Genomic DNA, 18,499 nt, shown 5'->3' on the forward strand with positions numbered 1-18,499 from the left:
GTTTACTGAATGTTGATAAACATTCAGACCCCACTTTGAGAACCAGTGGTTTAGATGAAATGAACACAATCCATTTAAAATTTTATTTAAAGCTCCTTTTGTCATTATTTATGTTGCATTTATTATTGTAATTAAGACAGGCAATAATCATTAAATCAGGTCAAATGACAAAAAAAGCCTCTGATTACAGATTATAAAAAATAACCATTTGTTGCAGCCCAAGACCAATGCGATGGAGTGATTACATAGAAGAAAAGGACAACATTGCAGGCTAGTTTTGGCCCTGGAAAGGCTCTCTCTTGCTTGATTGTGTATCCCATTTGTCTTGGCCACGACGAAATACTTCATGATGGATGAAGAAGACTAATGATCTCAGGTTGTGTTCCCTTCCAGGCCTTGGACACACATACTATTACTGATATTCTGGGAGCTGCCAGTGTGCTGAGGTGCTCCATATGCACTGGTACACCTCCATGAAGTCCAGCTTCACTGGTAATGATGACTGGTCATAAAGAAATGTCTTTCAGCTTTCAAACAATGCCAAAGCTGATGAAAGCAAATAAATAATGTCAAAGAGAAATGTTTTCACAGACTTTGCTCAGGATCTGGTCTCATGGAATAGAGCTCAAGTATTTAAAACATATACGCAGAACCATGGCCTCACTTTCATTTATAAATGCCTTGAGACCTCAAGAAAGGCACAGGAATAGTTTTAAGCATTAACAATAAATCTAATATAGTAATTTTTACAATTAAAGTGATTCATATAGGTAGCGGTCTGAGTGAATGACCTTGACATCTGTAACATCACAGCAGGAAGTCTATCGGTCTCATTGCCATTTCCGCTATACTAAAACACAGAGCTGACTGCAACTCTAATCCTCCATTTTGAGTTAATTTATCACCATGCCACGCAGATGTGCCAGCAACATGTGCCAGCATTCATGGCCCAAGAATGTTCAAACTGCAAAGATTTGGACGCGTTTTGTGAGAAGCTGACAGGCACATCGGGCGCCTACGAAGTGGTCTCTCCTCTGCTCTGCACATTTTACTGAAGACTCGTACGATACCTCTGATCTGTTGAGGAGCGCTGGCTATAAGCCCATATTGAAAGAGGGTGTAGTACCAACAATTAAATAAAACTACAAGAAAAGGAAAGCATTTATTTTATTTATTTTTTAAAAGGAAAGTAAGTTCAGTTGCACCAGTTCTCCCTGAGTGTGAGACGAGAGTTCTGTTGGTAAAACCTGGGATGGAACGGGATGTGACATATCGCCCGGGCAGTGACCTCCCTGCAGTTGTTGCTAAAACTGGTAACGTTCCTTTCTGTCCTGAGTTTCAGTAATTGCCTGAGCCAAGGAGTAATGGCGGAGTACTCAGTATGGAGAAAATGGTGAATGAGTGGACCAGCCGTCTGATTTCTTTACTGGATATCGCTGCCATCTCACCCTTATGTGAAAGAAGCAAATGAACAGAGAACTGAGCGAACAACTGAGAGTAAGATTGTTTCAAAACAATTGGCCACAAGATCAGCCTTCAAGAAGTGAGAACATAGACTGGTAAGCTCCGACTCTCATTTGGATATAAAACAACAAAAACACATTGTTTACCTGCATTTAGATTAATTTATGTAACTTGTATTGCGTGTTTAAGTTACCGGTATAAGATTATTTAATTTGCTTCAGAATGTGATTGTCTCAGTTCATCTGATTATTTAAGTAGCCTTTTACATTTTATCAGTGAAAATGCATGCATGTACATGTATGTTGCATAAGTTATAACACCTATCCTGTTTTATAGGGTAGTCACACTAGAGGTGGAATGAGCCGGAATCCCGTCGGAATGAAAATTCTTCTTCTTCGTATATTCCAAGATATTCGAAGTGCATTCTAAAAATTCTGAGTGCATTCTGAGTGCATTCCAAACATTCGGGCCCATTCTTGTGGCCAGCCCAAATGTTTTGCTCATGCTCAAAACATTCAAGGTGCATTCGAAGAGGAGAAATATCGAATGTCATTCGAAGTGTATTCTAACTGCATTCTGACTGCATTCTAAATATTCTTACGGCATTCCAACAGCATTCGAAACATTCTGATCACATTCGAGGGGAAAATCGAAATGGCAAGCCACTTCAAATCCTGCCAGAATGTCCCGAATGTGCCTTGAATGAGCCGGAATGCACCTCGAGTGCATCTCGATTGCTGCTGGAATCTATTTCGATATTAAAATAGTTCAGCTGGAATGCACTTCAAATGCCATCTGAATATTTTGATTGCCGCTCTAATACATCTCGAATGCAGTCGGAATGTCCCGATTGGCCTTCGAATGAGTCTGGATGTGATTCAGAACACCACCGAATCGCATAACAACGTGGCTAGCTACTTCTGGAACTTCGGTCTGCATTGAGGAGTCACCTGCTCAACATCAACCTTTTGTCCATTGTTTTAAAAAGTTTAAAAAGTTTCCCAAGTTTCTCACATCATACCGCCAAGGAAGAAGGAAACCAAGGACAAGAACTCCACCACTGGCCGCAGCCATGGTCGGGTCTGATACCTTCTGGGTTTTCTCCTCCTAATGTTTCTTCTCCTAGCCTCCTCCACATCCCTTTCAAGCAGGTCTTGTTGGAGGACAGCAATCTGGAGCAAAGCAACATGGTCCAGGGGGTCCATACTCTATGGTGTCTGGGCTGAGACTGATGAAAATGCTAGATTCGGCAGCATTTTATACCCTATCGGGGACCATTCCAGTGGCATTCTTGGTACACTTGGGACATTCATGTTACATTTTAAGCACATTCGAAGTACATTCTAAGTATTCGAGCTGCATTCTCTTTGAATTCTTTGACGTTCGAAACATATTCGGCGGCTATTCCGGGAGTGTTCTGACTGCATTTGAGGTGAATTCGTACAGCATTCGTGGCACCTTCCAACCTGACTTCGGGTGGTATTCGGGCAGCAATCAAACCGCACTCGTACGGCATTCGAAGTGCATTCTTAATATTCTTACTACATTCTAACAGCATTCTAGGTATTCCTACTGTGTTCCAACTACATTTGAACTGCATTTGAAAGCTAATACACCCAGAATGTGCAAGAATCATTCGAGGTGGGTTCGAAGTGCATTCTAAATGCCCCATCACACTTATTTGGAATTAGCAGGAATCAAGCAGAACCAGCCAGAATGAAAAATTTTTCAAAATTCGTGCCACATTCAGGCGGGAATTTCAAACTGACCAACATTCTTACAGCTTTGTAAGAATGCCATTCGAATACTTAGAATGCGCTTCAAATCCGCCTCGAATGATTCTTGCACATTCCAGGTGTATTAGCTTTCGAATGCAGTTCAAATGTAGTTAAAACATAGTAGGAATACCTAGAATGCTGTTAGAATGCAGTAAGAATATTAAGAATGCACTTCGAATGCTGTACGAGCACGGTTCGATTGCTGCCCGAATACCACCCTAAGTCTGGTCGGAAGGTGCCTTGAATGCTGTACGAATTCACCTCAAATGCAGTCAGAATGCTCCCGGAATAGCTGCCGAATATGTTTCAAACAGGGGCAAGTTAGTTGTCCATTATTTATCATTGGAATTCTTTTTTGAAATGTATGTTTTATGTTTGTTGGCTAAATTACTGTAACTTTATTCTAAAATAATAATAGGAAATATTACTGGGCAAATTATTCACACAAACAACATGTTAGATTTCAAGGGCACATCTTTATTTGCTAATGCAAGACAGGCAACAAATTTACAAGTACAGTTATAATCAAACCACACAAATCCTGTACAAAGTATCTGTTCTGAACAAACACCATCCACATAATGCCAAAATGTCACAAAAATAAAACTACTCCTGGCCTCCATCACCCTGTTCTGACTGCTCAGATTGCTAGATAAGTGTGGGAGAGTGCTCAGCTGGATGAGGGGTGTTGATTTCTTGGTTGCCATCATCCTGGTTGGTGTTGAGTAGCTGGGTGAAGCTGTTGTAGGAACCACTGCTGAAGCCACTCAGGCCACTGAAGTTCCCCATGCCCTGGCTCTGAATGGACGTTGATGAAGTCTGTAGCAGTGGGGTGCTGGCACTGTAGGTGTGTGGAGCACTCTGTGGTCTGATGGGAGGCTCTTGCTGGAACTGTTGCTGTACCCAGCTTGCCTCCTGGGAGACCCAGACAGAAGGATCTGTGGTTCTGTGCTGGCCACAGTGGTGGATGAGGCTGCCAGTCCATTGAAGGACACTGTTGGCTGCTGGGCCCTGGGATAGGTGCAGGAGCATAGGGTCTAAGGAACTCATTTTGCTGTTGCTGCTGCTGCTGCTGCTGATGATGATGATGATGATGATGATGATGATGATGATGATGATGATGATGATATGTCTGCGTGGGAGGCGCCTGGTGAAGCTCAAACTGGTACTTCTGCAGTAGGCTGCTGACTTCACTCTGGAACCTCAGCCACATGGGGGGAGGGAATGTGTAGGTGACCTCCTTCATGAATTCAGCAAAGGTGTCTTTCTGGCGTTGCAGGGGTGACTTCTCAGCCTTGGAGAGCTTGTTCAGCAGCTGTCTTTCAGCTATGTTGCGCCTCGTAGCCTCAGTGTCATCAGTAGCCCTGGACCCCAAGGAAGTGTCTGCATCAGACTGAGCGGCTGTAGGGGAATGATGATCAGTGGCATCAGACTCACACTCAGACTGGGGAGCTCCTGCTGTTGCAGCTGGAGCTGCCCTGGCTTGGACCTTGGCCTTCATCTGGAGAAGAAACAATCATATAAGTAAAATGTGAAAATATGTGGCCAATTGTTGCAATTTCATCATCAAAATGAAAACATGAAATAATGAAATAAAATACTTACACTGACAGTGACCCTCTTTTTGACCTGGACATTGAGGTGGGGCCTGAGAAATTCAAAGTGGCGCAGGATCCAGCAGTCCCTTCCAGTCAGTTCAATGTTTCCAGAACCTGAAGGAGTCTGCTTCAGCTTGCCAAACCTTGATCTCATGTTGGCGTACCACTTCTTCAGCAGGTCACTGGTCTTGCCCATCTCCCTAGCCTTCTGCTCCCACAGTGCATCCTTCAGGCCCTTCTTGATGTAGTTGGGGTGCTTTTTGTTGAGGATGCAATCTTGCTCAGGGACCTTGAGCCAGTCAACCATTTCCTGCTCCTGCTTCTCAGTGAAGCCAGCTGTCACCAGCTCCCTCTTGCGCTTCTTCTGGGACTTGGCAGCCTCACTGGGAGGAAGCTCATCATCACTGTCAGAGGAGGACTGTTCTGCTGGCTGATGGACCTCGGTGACTGTGTCTATCTGGGAAGCAGGGGGAGGGGCTGTGGACTCCGCTTCAGACTCTGAAGCTGCTGGGGCATCTACAACAACAGGAGCTGGCTTTTCAGGGGCTTCTTGGGCTGCAGCACCTGTGCCCCGTCTATGGCCACGGCCAGTGGTGGAGTTCTTGACCTTGGCTCCCTTCTTCCTTGGTAGCATGATGTTTGAAACTTGAGAAACTTTTTAATTAAAGTTTTTAAAACAATGAACAAAAGGTTGATGCTGAGCAGGCGGCTCCTCAATGCAGACTGAAGCTCCAGCGGCAGCTACAGTAGCTGCGTTTTTATGTGATTCGGTGGTGTTCTTAATTACTTCCAGACTCATTCGAGGGCCAATCAGGACGTTCCAACTCCATTCGAGATGTATTCGAGCTGCAATCAAAATATTCAGATGGCATTTGAAGTGCATTCCAGCTGAACTATTTTAACATCGAAATAGATTCCGGCAGCAATCGAGATGCACTCGAGGTGCATTCCGGCTCATTCAAGGCACATTCGGGACATTCTGGCAGGATTTGAAGTGGCTTGCCATTTCGATTTTTCCCTCGAATGCAATTAGAATGTTTCGAATGCCGTACAGTAAGAATATTTAGAATGCAGTCAGAATGGAGTTAGAATACACTTTGAATGCCGTTCGATATTTCTCCTCTTCGAATGCACCTTGAATGTTTTGAGCATGAGCAAAACTTCCAGGCCGGCAATGTTTGGAATGCAGTCAGAATTTTTAGAATGCACTTCGAATATCCCGGAATATACGAAGAAATTCCCACCCGAATGTGGCACGAATTTTGAAAAAATTTTTCATTCCGGCTGGTTCTGCTTGATTCCTGCTAATTACGAATAAGTGTGATGGGGGCTTTAATGAGAGTCAACCCACAATCAATGAAGTCAAATCAGTCTTAGTTGAGCAAGTCAGTAACCAGGGGCATAGCTAGGATTTTTCAAAGGGGGGGGGAGGGGGCCACACACTGACTGGCAGCCTGAGTACATTATGTAACAAAAAAAAAATTACCATTGCTAGTTTTAGGTAGCTTAGAAACCGGCTCTTCCATTATTGCTGTTTCTTCTACGTTTTCTTGATGTTGTGTTCTAGAAACGGCACACTAAAACTTAGCTTTGAAGCCACAAAATGCAACTTTGATGGAAAAATATATATAAAAAATTGCTTACCTCTCTTCACGTCGAAAGAAGGAGGAAAGTTTCGCTTGTTTTGACATGGCAAATTATTAACACAAGAGGAAATACTCATAATTCGCAACTAAAAAGACTGCAGCTACACTGGCAGCTTGACCATGCTTTCTAGTGCGATTGTGTTGTGCTTGCACAGAACAGGGTTTTCACACCCAAACCACAGGAAGTCCATACAAGGTTATAGAAACCCTAATGAGGCTGAGGTGACAATCTAGTTTAAAAAAATGTTAGAAAAATTACAGTGGGTGCTTTTCTAATATTCTTATGCGGCCATTGAAAAAATGTATGGTCTGACAAAGGGGGGGTCACGGGCACACCAGGACACCCCCCCCCCCCAGCTACACTCCTGGTAATGGTATTTCTTACTTTCACCATAAATTTTTATTTTATCAGATATCTGAGCTCCGTATCAATGCGCTGCCGAAGCGCGCAGAAGGTGTTAGTACGCCTGTCATTATAGTGCGGACTTTCCATAGCATAGAAAATCGCTACGTTTCAATTTGTGTAACTGAACTTGTTTCATATCATTGGTCATATAAACCTATGTAAACAGGAAAAACGCGGAAGAGTTTGGTCGCATCTAACTACAGCCCCAAAAAATACCATTGGCCATACTGAGCCTAGCTACATTGCTAACAGGAGTGACAGCGCATCTGACTGCGTCTGACTGACTGGGAGGTTGCGCAAAGCTCGGATAGGTACGGAGCAGCTCGTCTCAATTCAGATAAGAGCATATTTCATTATGGAAGTACGGTGGACTGTTCCTTTAAAACCAGTTACTGCAGTGACATCACGCACTCAGGGCTGGCTGGCTCAGTGGGGCAGCTTGAATGCCAACTTTGCGGTTGATTTTAACTCTCAAAAAAAATTTTATATATATATATATATATATATATATATATATATATATATATATTTTTTTTACAGAGGCTCCAATTCTCCCACCGTGGGCAGGAGATCTCCCGCTTTAGGGAACATTTAGAAAATCCTCCCGACCTCCCGCTGACAACATAAAAATCTCCCGCCTGCCCTTACTTAAAAAATATATAACTTGATACGTTTATGTTGACGAAAATTAATAGTTGACTTTCCGCTTTTCGTGTGTCTGACATTGTATGGGTGGACTCAAGTGTGTACCCCGCAGTATATGCCGATTCCCCGGTCGGTACACTGATCGGTGTAACGGGGGGATTGGAGTGAATGCTGGAGGCATGCGCGCACAGATCAAGCGTGTATATGAATCGAGCAGAATTCGGTACGCCGCGGAGTACACACTTGAGCCCACCCAATGTTTTAGCAGTTACTGATAAAGCATACAGATGGCGCTATTAATGATACGCGCGAGAGAACGAGAAAACCCATGACACTCAACCATTTTGTTTGTTTTTTTGCTTCTGCATTTATTGCCTGCTTGCCTTTAAATTTTGTTCTCTTGAATGAGATAATGAAACGAAGTTCCATTGGTGGAAATGGTGAAAGCCAAACTACAAAGAAAAAATATCAGACGACCCTATATCTGACAAGGTTAGATCACCAGACCAGACGTTAGATTCTAATGAACTTGTCTGACTTTTTTTGTCTGACTTTTACTAACCTAGACTTAGACATAGAATATTATTAGAAGAGCATTATCATCAGAGGGTCTACCACTGGCAATTTATAATAGTCATTATTGACATTAACATTGACTTTAGGCATATTAAAGTTTGGTCTATAGTCACTGGATTTATCTAGATCCTTTACTATTAAAAAGATTTAATTGACACGAAATGTGGTGAATCATTCATCTCATCTCATTATCTCTAGCCGCTTTATCCTGTTCTACAGGGTCGCAGGCAAGCTGGAGCCTATACCAGCTGACTACGGGCGAAAGGCGGGGTACACCCTGGACAAGTCGCCAGGTCATCACAGGGCTGACACATAGACACAGACAATCATTCACACTCACATTCACACCTATGGTCAATTTAGAGTCACCAGTTAACCTAACCTGTATGTCTTTGGTCTGTGGGGGAAACCGGAGCACCCGGAGGAAACCCACGCGGACACGGGGAGAACATGCAAACTCCGCACAGAAAGGCCCTCGTCGGCCATGGGGCTTGAACCCTGACCTTCTTGCTGTGAGGCGACAGCGCTAACATATATATATATATATATATATATATATATATATATATATATATATCATAGTTTGAATTACGTGGGAGCCAATGGGAGCTGAGCTCCCATTCCCTCAGGCTCCCATGAAAGAAGCAAACTTAATTTTCTGTGGAAGTCTCTCAAATATGTCATCTCATCTCATCTCATTATCTCTAGCCGCTTTATCCTTCTACAGGGTCGCAGGCAAGCTGGAGCCTATCCCAGCTGACTACGGGCGAAAGGCGGGGTACACCCTGGACAAGTCGCCAGGTCATCACAGGGCTGACACATAGACACAGACAACCATTCACACTCACATTCACACCTACGGTCAATTTAGAGTCACCAGTTAACCTAACCTGCATGTCTTTAGACTGTGGGGGAAACCGGAGCACCCGGAGGAAACCCACGCGGACACGGGGAGAACATGCAAACTCCACACAGAAAGGCCCTCGCCGGCCCCGGGGCTCGAACCCAGGACCTTCTTGCTGTGAGGCGACAGCGCTAACCACTACACCACCGTGCCGCCCCTCAAATATGTCATATATCACCATAATAAGCTTGAATAGCCTATATCACCATATAAATATAAATAAAACTCGTTTCATTTCCGATCACCATGCAGCCATAACTTTGTATTGAACGTGTTATTAAACCACAACATGTACGGCTGTGGCGGCATGGTGGTGTAGTGGTTAGCGCTGTCGCCTCACAGCAAGAAGGTCCTGGGTTTGAGCCCCGGGGCCGGCGAGGGCCTTTCTGTGTGGAGTTTGCATGTTCTCCCCGTGTCCGCGTGGGTTTCCTCCGGGTGCTCCGGTTTCCCCCACAGTCCAAAGACATGCAGGTTAGGTTAACTGGTGGCTCTAAATTGACCGTAGGTGTGAATGTGAGTGTGAATGGTTGTCTGTGTCTATGTGTCAGCCCTGTGATGACCTGGCGACTTGTCCAGGGTGTACCCCGCCTTTCGCCCGTAGTCAGCTGGGATAGGCTCCAGCTTGCCTGCGACCCTGTAGAAGGATAAAGCGGCTAGAGATAATGAGATGAGATGAGATGTACGGCTGTACTTCACCACCACACCACTATGCGCGCAAACTGAAATTTGCAGCCTGCGAAATCGAATGTGAAGTTAAGTCCGAAGAAGAATTGTCCTCTATCTCACAACGATCTTTCTTTGTTTAACAATATATATATATATATATATATATAATTTGTTTAACAATATATATGCAACACCGTGTGTGCGTGCGTGCGTGCAAGCGCGCGCCTGTATGTGAAAGCTGTGCACTGCAGTGCTGCAGTGCACAAAAGTGCGCTGGTCCAGGAGAGCGAGTATGCATTGCTTTGTTTTTTTTTTAAATAGAGACCCCCATAGGGTCAAATGTATAATTCGAACCCTGATATATATATATATATATATATATATATATATATATATATATATATATATATATATATATAATTCCCATTTATGCAGCATACAAGAGTCAAGGATGGAGATACTATCCACTCAGAAATTTATTTAAAAATAAAGGTTCTGCGTATCTCCTTTAAGTACGAGTGTAAAGCCAAAACACCAGCAGAACTGTAGGAGTGTCCCAGCAGTCTTCTCTCTCTCCAATCTTCTGCAAGTCGTGAGTGACGGAACTAAATGAAGGCGGAGCCACGAGACACAAAACCGCTGGTTTTGAAACGGAGTTCATTTAAAGCCGCTGCGGGTCAGACCTAGTCATCCTCACTCACATATATGTATATATTCATAACGTTTCCTGACTGATTTTCTGTTTGTTCTCGTTGGAACTGAAACATGCGAAAACATATTTTTCTTATGTTATACCAGCACATTAAGTGTGAGAGTTGCAGGAGCGTGTGAGCAGAGTGAAAGAGGGAGAGATGAGGAGCTGTGTCACTCTCACTTTAACACACTTAGCCGCCTTCATTCTTCGGCTTCAGCTGAGCATCATGCAACCACAAGGTAAAAATTAATTAACTTTTGTCTGTTTTTTTCCCCCTTTAGAGAGAGAGAGAGAGAGAGAGAGTTAATCATTCACCTAAATTGCCCCATACTGGGAAGAACACAGGCTGGTTTCAATCAGTTCAGCAGTTTCATGTCAATCAGTTACAACGTGCCTTTTCAACACTGCCTTTGAACCTCTAAGTGAAGAGTAGGAGTTATTTAATTTTATTACTGAGAAGCGTCTGTTTGAACAACTACACTTTATTAAAGCACTTCAGCTTGTGTTGCGCCCAGGAGCGTTTCTAGCTATTGAAAAGACCAGGGAATAATAAGTCCTGGGGCTTGTATTGTTATTTATTTATTTATTTATTTATTTTTAAAGGAGATTGATATAGATAGGTTGGGGAGGTTATATCTAACTTTACAAGAAATATTATCACCCACACACACTTTCAAATGTTATGACATCTTTATTACTGATTTTTGCACTGCTGTTTTTAAATTTATGTCGTTCACGTCAATTTCTGTTTCCTTATTTATCAACACCCATAATGTCTTAGGAAACTGAGGCATGTGCCAGCTGACTATTAAATATCACTAGCGAAATTTATCATCAGTTTCATAAAAAATATATCATTTCTCGCTCACATATCTCTCCTTTAGGACTACAAAGACACAAACTGAAAGCTACATTATTATATTACAACATTCAATAATCCCAGCTGACATCCCATCTCACAAGACTATGATCATATAAAATTAGATTAGATTAGATTAGATTAGATTAGGTTAGATTAGATTAGATTAGGGCAGCACGGTGGTGTAGTGGTTAGTGCTGTTGCCTCACAGCAAGAAGGTCCGGGTTCGAGCCCCGTGGCCGGCGAGGGCCTTTCTGTGCGGAGTTTGCATGTTCTCCGTGTCCGCGTGGGTTTCCTCCGGGTGCTCCGGTTTCCCCCACAGTCCAAAGACATGCAGGTTAGGTTAACTGGCGACTCTAAATTGACCGTAGGTGTGAATGTGAGTGTGAATGGTTGTCTGTGTCTATGTGTCAGCCCTGTGATGACCTGGCGACTTGTCCAGGGTGTACCCCGCCTTTCGCCCGTAGTCAGCTGGGATAGGCTCCAGCTTGCCTGCGACCCTGTGGAAGGATAAAGCAGCTAGAGATAATGAGATGAGATGAGATGAGATGAGATTAGATTAGATTCAACTTTGTCATTGTACATGTCACAGGTACAAGGCAACAAAATGCAGATTGCATCTAACCAGAAGTGCATAGCAGTAAATAACATAAGTGTAATATACGTAAATATAAATGTACAGGAATTACAGGGTATGGAATGGTATAATGATATGATAGATATTTACGGGGGCGGCACGGTGGTGTAGTGGTTAGCGCTGTCGCCTCACAGCAAGAAGGTCCTGGGTTCGAGCCCCGGGGCCGGCGAGGGCCTTTCTGTGCGGAGTTTGCATGTTCTCCCCGTGTCCGCGTGGGTTTCCTCCGGGTGCTCCGGTTTCCCCCACAGTCCAAAGACATGCAGGTTAGGTTAACTGGTGACTCTAAATTGACCGTAGGTGTGAATGTGAGTGTGAATGGTTGTCTGTGTCTATGTGTCAGCCCTGTGATGACCTGGCGACGTGTCCAGGGTGTACCCCGCCTTTCGCCCGTAGTCAGCTGGGATAGGCTCCAGCTTGCCTGCGACCCTGTAGAAGGATAAAGCGGCTAGAGATAATGAGATGAGATGAGATGAGATATTTACGGCACAGTAGTATGTTCAAAATGTGCAATATGAATGAAAATGTGCAATATGAATGAACTGTAGTGCAATGATATGATACATAGGTATTTGCAGTATATACAAAACACGATATTGATGAGTGTGTGTGTGTGTGTGTGTATGTGGGGGGGACCTTGGGGGGGCTGGAGTTCAGCAGTGAGACTGCTGAAGGAAAAAAAATGTTCCTGAACCTGGTGGTTTTGGTCCGAAGGCTCCTGTAGCACCTTCCCGAGGGCAGGAGAGTGAACAGTTTGTGTGCTGGATGGCAGGAGTCTTTGATGATGTTTATAGCTCTCCTGAGATATCGCTTCCTGTAGACATCCTCAATAAGAGGAAGTGAGGCTCTCACGACACGCTGGGAGCCTAGTGTCTTGGAAGACATATAAATATGTCTTCCAAGTTTCTCTCACAGAGCACACAAACAAACACTATTTTCTCCAATGCATCCAGGCTCAATTGATTGCAGCAGCTCATTTGTAGTATCTGAACAACACAAATTTATCTCATCTCATTGAGATGAGATACATTTGTGTTGTTCAGATACTACAAATGTTGACATTAATATTGTGTGACAAAACAAAACTATTTATTCCTATATGTCATTAATATGCCAAAGGCTGGCTATGGTATGGTCGGCTGGCTGGTTCTGCGTAGGCTACAAGCAGCATTAAAACATATGATTAAATTATGTCAGGGCAACTATTGGTGTCAACATAAACACAAATTGTTGTTGACCTGTTAAATAAACCTAGGGCAAATAGACTATCACTGTAGATATTCACTAAACCACTCGAACTTTTGAGCGAACCTGGGACACTAAATCATACAGACCCGACACTGTAAATTCAACATAAGCAGGCTACACAGAGCGTTTTTTTAATGCATCAACATAGGTTACTGCATTGTTGATACATTCTATGTATACACCCACGGTCGATGACTTACCATGTGCTTTCATCTTGAAAAATCCAACAATAGTGGATTGTTTTTTGAAGTCATCTTCCAAACAGTTCTGAATTAACTTCTTCTGTTGGTGTTCACCAAAATTTTGAATGTGCACTGTGCAGCACTCAATTATGCCCCCCATTTCCCCCTTGTTCCCCCCTCCCCCCTCCATCTTCAGATGCTGCAAGTCAAGTTCTGATCTGTTTCAGTCAGTTATTTTCTGTTAATCTCTGACTTTTTTTGAGAGTGAAAATACCCGGGGCTAGGCTCAGAATACCCGGGGCTATAGCCCCAAGTGATAGGGCCAAACGACGCCACTGGTTGCGCCCATCTCCCTTCTCATGCACACACTTGGCATAATATCGACATGCAGAATATAGTCCCGACTCACTGGTAGTACTGTAATGTAACACTTATCTTGATATTTACTCAACAAAACAACAGTGCCTCAAAAAATCCTCAACAAAGACCATAACGCTAATTTGATTTGTCGGATTTAAAATTGTGATGTGGCTGGAATGGCACTTGATAAGTTGCATGTCATAAAGATAGACTAATTATTGAGAGATCATTACACAGGATCATCTTTATTCTTATCGTATGCTGCTTTCAGACAAACCCAATCTTCAACCAACTGCATTAAACACACAGTAAAGCTGTAGGGGAGAGTGGGGAGACTTGGGACAAGTTTTCAGTTTTTGTAGACTTTGTGAAATTTTGCAGATAGTGTCACATTCATATTGCATTAGAGAGTATTTACTATACCCTCTTACCATAACAGTAGTTTCTCAGCTTGTCACAGATACTGGCCTTCAGGCTTCACTTTTTCTGTAATTATTTTTTTGCAGGGAGACATGAGACACTGAGGAGAGATATAGGGCATTATGTTGGGAGACTTGGGACGAAGTGGGTTGACATGGAACAAAAATAAAATACCTAGGCCTACATGTTTAATTTTTATTTATTCTAAAAGCTTGTAACATATGAGCTGTATGAACACACAATGCTGGTACAGCTATAGAAGAAATATCAGTTTAGCCAAAACCTGATTCAACAAAACAATTCCATTTCCAGTTCCACAAGAAGGAATGAAATAAGTTTAATCCTCATGCAGGTACACACCCACATTTTAAACAATTTTTTTTATTTATATTTGTAAACCACAAGAAAGAAAACTTTTAACATGAACTGTCCCAACTCTCCCCATCTGGCCATTTTGAAAAAAAAAATCCTTAAATGGTTTTCCCCAGAATTTAAGTTTAATAAATAATACTATATATGTTGACTTGAGGCTACATACTTTAATTCCTAACAAATCCTGAATTCACCAGCGCACATTATACCATAGAATGGAGGTGGAGGTGAAGTCGAAAATACAAGTTAAGGTTGACAAAAATATTTAACTGCACATACCCTACTGCAGTGTCTAGCTTTGTGCTTCCAAAGGAAGTAGGTTATTCTAAGGGGCAATATCTAATTTCTGATGTAATCTAAAACCCGATTGGTTGAAATTAATTTAATGGAATATAAACTGTCCCAAGTCTCCCCTGTTCCAAGTCTTCCCATTCTCCCCTACTTACGGTAAAGTATCAGATCACTTAAATGTTAATTCCCAAGTCTGGCAGAACCAATTGAGAACACGGGACATGACATCATTATGTTTTGTTATTGTCATTGTAAGATTACCTGTCTTTCCTGTTCCTTTTTTGAAAATTTGGAACTATCATTCAGACAGTCTACATTCATATCATGGTGAACAAGGTGAGGTGTAAATCTGCACTGTGTAGGTATCTCGGTAAGAAACATTGAATCTGTCAGTGTAAGTTTGACACTTGGAAAAAAATTAATTGCCAAATCACCCTCTCTCTCTAACACACACACACACACACACACACACACACACACACACACACACACACACACACACAGAGTCTCTGGTTTGTAAGCTCTGATTCATATCAGAATTGTGTTGTTGACAAATGTGGTTTCTTAGTCTGTAGGTCATAACCTAGAAAATGACTGTTCAACAGTGGGAATATTGCAAGGGGGCATGCATGTAATTTTAGCAATGGTAAGGGCAATATCACTTACTTCTGTTAGAAAAGATTATATTGACATATCTATAAGACAAATAAGTCATGGTGCAATACAAATATGTAGAGGTCATGGAGTGGAGCATGACAAAATAAAATAAAGGCTGAGCCTGAAGAAGAAAGAATTTGAAGAAGAATTGGAATTCTTTTTTTTCTATATTCTCAAAACATTTGAATTTGAGGTAAGATGATGAATATGAGACAATAGATCAGAATTGCAGTGTCATTTCCTGATATTTACATCTAGACGTGTTAAACAACTTAAAACTTGGCAACTTTTGTTTGAACCCACACAAGTGATATTGGAACATGTGACTGATAGATGTTTCTTGTTGCCCAGAGGTGCCCTGTTAGATTAATTTTGTTTAAACAATTAATAGCTCTGAATTTCTACTTTTGGTTTGAGCTCTTGGTTTTGCCTGTGAATATTGTATTTGTTGTCAAAAGTAATAAACCATCATGAAGACTAGAGAACTGTCTATGGAAAAAAAGCAAGCCATTTAGAAGCTGAGAAAAGAGGGAAAATCAATCAGAACCATTGCACATTCCCATCGCATTGGGCATAGCCAATACAACAATTTGGAATGTCCTGAAAAGGAATGAAACCATTTTTGTACTAATAGCCAGATATGGAACTTATTGACTGTGTCGAAGAGGAATATGAGAAAGTAGGACTGATGATAAACACAAAAAAGACAAAGCTATTTTTTTTAATGTGGAGATAAAGCCACTGTACACCCTAAATAACAATGCAATTACAGGCCTAGAAATTCATATATTTTTTCACCAGCCAGCCGGACTAGTTACCTTCCAAAGTAACTAGCCAAACAGAAAATCAACTAGCCAAAATTTGTTCATGTATGAATTTTACTTCTGTCAAAAATAACACAAAAGAGAGTAGTTACCATTGTTCATGACTAATGTGCATTTATTTCAAGACCCGAGTATTTTGATACTGTTGTTAAATACATAAATGAGAACAACACAGAGCACCATAATATAATATCAACAAATAATAATATATTGGAAAACTTGGCAACTTGGTGTATGAGTATTGAAAACAAATATACTTACTATCATGACTATAGCACCCAAAATATGTCCAACATGCTTTCTGTATTTAACCATTTATGAGAGAGAAAGCATTAGGAGCTTCATATTGACTAGGAATCATCTCATCTCATTATCTGTAGCCGCTTTATCCTGTTCTACAGGGTCGCAGGCAAGCTGGAGCCTATCCCAGCTGACTACGGGCAAAAGGCGGGGTACACCCTGGACAAGTCGCCAGGTCATCACAGGGCTGACACATAGACACAGGCAACCATTCACACTCACATTCACACCTACGGTCAATTTAGAGTCACCAGTTAACCTAACCTGCATGTCTTTGGACTGTGGGGGAAACCGGAGCACCCGGAGGAAACCCACGCGGACACGGAGAGAGCATGCAAACTCCACACAGAAAGGCCCTCGCCGGCCACGGGGCTCAAACCCGGACCTTCTTGCTGTGAGGCGACAGCGCTAACCACTACACCACCGTGCCGCCGACTAGGAATCAACTTGAAAAAATTTAATTATTCCATAAAAATCGTATCGCAGCCAAGGCCTACCCTGCTCCCACGTTTGCTTATAAGTCCTTTGTCGTTTCTCCTTCTCGTACGCTTTATCGGTGGGCTTTTTCTCCTCTTCAGACCGAGGTCGCTTTGTCCCCATCTCTGGCGGTTTCTGTACACCTTTCAGAAAATTCCACATCGCAACGTAGCTTTGTCAGATGTAGATGTAAACAACAACAAAAACACGTGTTTAAATGGGCAATATTGTGGCCACATCTATTGAATTTGATAACGTGATTACCGCGATATTCAACGAGATGCGTGATATGCATGTGCAGTAGTGAAAAAAACGACAGCCTGACTCGTACACGATATGATTCGGAATTCTTCGGTATTTTCCGTCCTGCCGATAAACACATCGATTAACACAGACACGGCACACGCTTAATATGTGGCGGCTTTAGTTGACGGTGTGTCTGAATCTTCGCTTCATATATATTTTTTATTTTCAACTAGCCAGCCAGGCTGGCTAGTGACAGGAATTATCCGCCAAATGACAAATTAAGTCGCCTCAGGCAACCGGACCACTGCGTATTTCAAGCCGTGAATTAAGCAAGTGTTAACTGATGATCAGGACTTCAAGTATTTGGGGTCCTGGTGTGACAAGAATAGAAATATTCATACAAGGAAAATGCTTACTTGGAGTTTGCTGCATAAAATGTCGAAAATATGGAAGAGCAACCTCTTTAAAACAATCAGTTTGCTACTTTTCAGAGTGACTACTTAAACAATTCTGCTTTACGGAAGTGCTATGCGGTCTTTCACTGTTCAAGAAGAAAGATCCTTAAATGGGACATACACTTGCATGCTGCACATGGTATATAATTTGAGTTGGTCTGATAGTTACCAATGAAGTACTACAGTGTCTTGCAAAAGTATTCATCCTCCTTGGTGTTTGTCCTGTTTTGTCACATTACAAGCTGGAATTAAGATGGATTTGGGGGGGGGGGGGGGTTTAGCACTATTTCATTTACACAACATGCCTACCACTTTAAAGATGCAATTTTTTTTTAATTGTGACACAAACAATAATTAAGATGAAAAAACCAGAAATCTGGAGTGTGCATAGGTATTCACCCCCAAAGTCAATACTTTGTAGAGCCACCTTTTGCTGCAATTACAGCTGCAAGTCTCTTGGGGTATGTCTCTATTAGTTTAGCACATCTAGCCACTGGGATTTTTGGCCATTCCTCAAGGCAAAACTGTTCCAACTCTTTCAAGTTAGATGGGTTGTGTTGGTGTACAGTGATCTTCAAGTTCTGCCACAGATTCTCAATTGGATTGAGGTCTGGGCTTTGACTAGACCATTCCAAGACATTTAAATGTTTTCCTTTAAACCACTCCAGTGTAGCTTTAGCAGTATGTTTAGGGTCATTGTCCTGCTGGAACATGAGCCTTTGTTCCAGTCTCAAACCTCTGGTCGACTCAAACAGGTTTTCCTCCAGAATTGCCCTGTATTTAGTGCCATTCATCTT

General features: G+C 42.3%; 1 protein-coding gene across 4 annotated transcripts in view; it reads left to right on the forward strand.

Moving 5' to 3' along the window:
* The first annotated feature begins 10,357 nt into the window (after window positions 1-10,357).
* Window positions 10,358-18,499, forward strand: part of rxfp2a (relaxin family peptide receptor 2a) — a 202,894-nt gene continuing 194,752 nt past the window's right edge. For 3 of the 4 annotated variants that reach the window (XM_060909646.1, XM_060909649.1, XM_060909648.1), the window contains exon 1: window positions 10,366-10,616. In XM_060909646.1, coding sequence (XP_060765629.1) covers window positions 10,535-10,616 — 82 coding nt within the window. In that variant the 5' untranslated portion in view covers window positions 10,366-10,534. Of the gene's footprint in view, window positions 10,617-18,499 lie in introns of all 4 variants that reach the window. The other variant, XM_060909647.1, reaches the window with a different exon arrangement.

Source organism: Neoarius graeffei, chromosome 25 (assembly GCF_027579695.1).
Source record: "Neoarius graeffei isolate fNeoGra1 chromosome 25, fNeoGra1.pri, whole genome shotgun sequence".
In the NCBI taxonomy this organism is placed as follows: Eukaryota; Metazoa; Chordata; class Actinopteri; order Siluriformes; family Ariidae; genus Neoarius; species Neoarius graeffei.